This window comes from Nestor notabilis, unplaced genomic scaffold (assembly GCF_000696875.1).
Source record: "Nestor notabilis isolate BGI_N333 unplaced genomic scaffold, ASM69687v1 scaffold22872, whole genome shotgun sequence".
Classification (NCBI taxonomy): domain Eukaryota; kingdom Metazoa; phylum Chordata; class Aves; order Psittaciformes; family Psittacidae; genus Nestor; species Nestor notabilis.
Genome location: NW_009917295.1, coordinates 3,978 through 4,775, shown reverse-complemented (window position 1 = coordinate 4,775; position 798 = coordinate 3,978). Strand labels below are relative to the sequence as shown.

The following is a 798-nucleotide window of genomic DNA, read 5'->3' as shown; positions in this document are numbered from 1 at the left end:
GCACCCCCAGTCTCTCACCTTGTGCAGCCAGTGTAGCTTCAAGGGCTGGCCACAGAGCTGCAAGCACAGGGCAAGGACCTGTGAGAAGAAGGAGATGTCAGGGCTGGGCTGTACCCCAGACCTCAGCCCTCTGAGGGCACGGGACTTGGCCACAGGAGCTCTGGCCCCCTGACGCAGGCAGAGGCTCTGGCCAAGGTCAGGCTGACCCAGCTCCAGCTCTGGATGCTGCGCGCTCCACCGTGACAGCCAGCCCATGCTCAGCACAGCTCCATACCCCCACCAGTCAGTCCCAGGGCCACCAGTGGGGCTCACCAGCAGCATGGCAGAGTAGGTGATCAGCGCAGCCGTGGCTATGAGCAGGACCAGGGACCAGTCCAGCCACAACTTCCTCTGCTTGAAGATGAACCTGTCAGCAAAGGGGACAGTCAGAGGGGCAAGGGTGGCAGAGGGAGCAGGGCAGGACATGGGATCCTACTCACTCATTGAAGTTGTGGAAATCATTGAGGATGATGATGGCGAAGTACAGCCACACCAGTGTGAAGAGGAACACGCAGAAGAGGAAAAGGAACCAGCTGCAGTCGCACTGAAAGCCAGAGATGACACCTATGCACACACCTCCCGGGCACCTTGCCCCGGGCTAGCTTCTGAGAGCCCTGGGGAGCACCCAGCCTGCAGCCGGTTGCACAGAGTGACACAGCAGGCACTGGCCTCATGGGTGCAAGCACTGAGCTGCCCCATGGAGAGGGAACAGAGCTCCCCAGGAGAGCTTTTTTGGCTGCCCCATGCAGCAGCCCCTGG

The 798-nt window shown here is 61.0% G+C and overlaps 1 protein-coding gene across 1 annotated transcript in view; it reads right to left on the bottom strand.

The window, feature by feature from the left end:
* GDPD2 (glycerophosphodiester phosphodiesterase domain containing 2) overlaps positions 1-583 on the bottom strand; it is a gene marked incomplete at its 5' end in the record, with an annotated part of 6,375 nt that extends 5,792 nt beyond the window's left edge. Inside the window, 3 exons of the mRNA XM_010009162.1 lie at positions 19-78; positions 313-406; positions 480-583. Of these exons, the coding sequence (XP_010007464.1) occupies positions 19-78; positions 313-406; positions 480-583 (258 nt within the window). The remainder of the gene's footprint in view (positions 1-18; positions 79-312; positions 407-479) is intronic.
* Between the last annotated feature and the right edge of the window lie 215 nt (positions 584-798).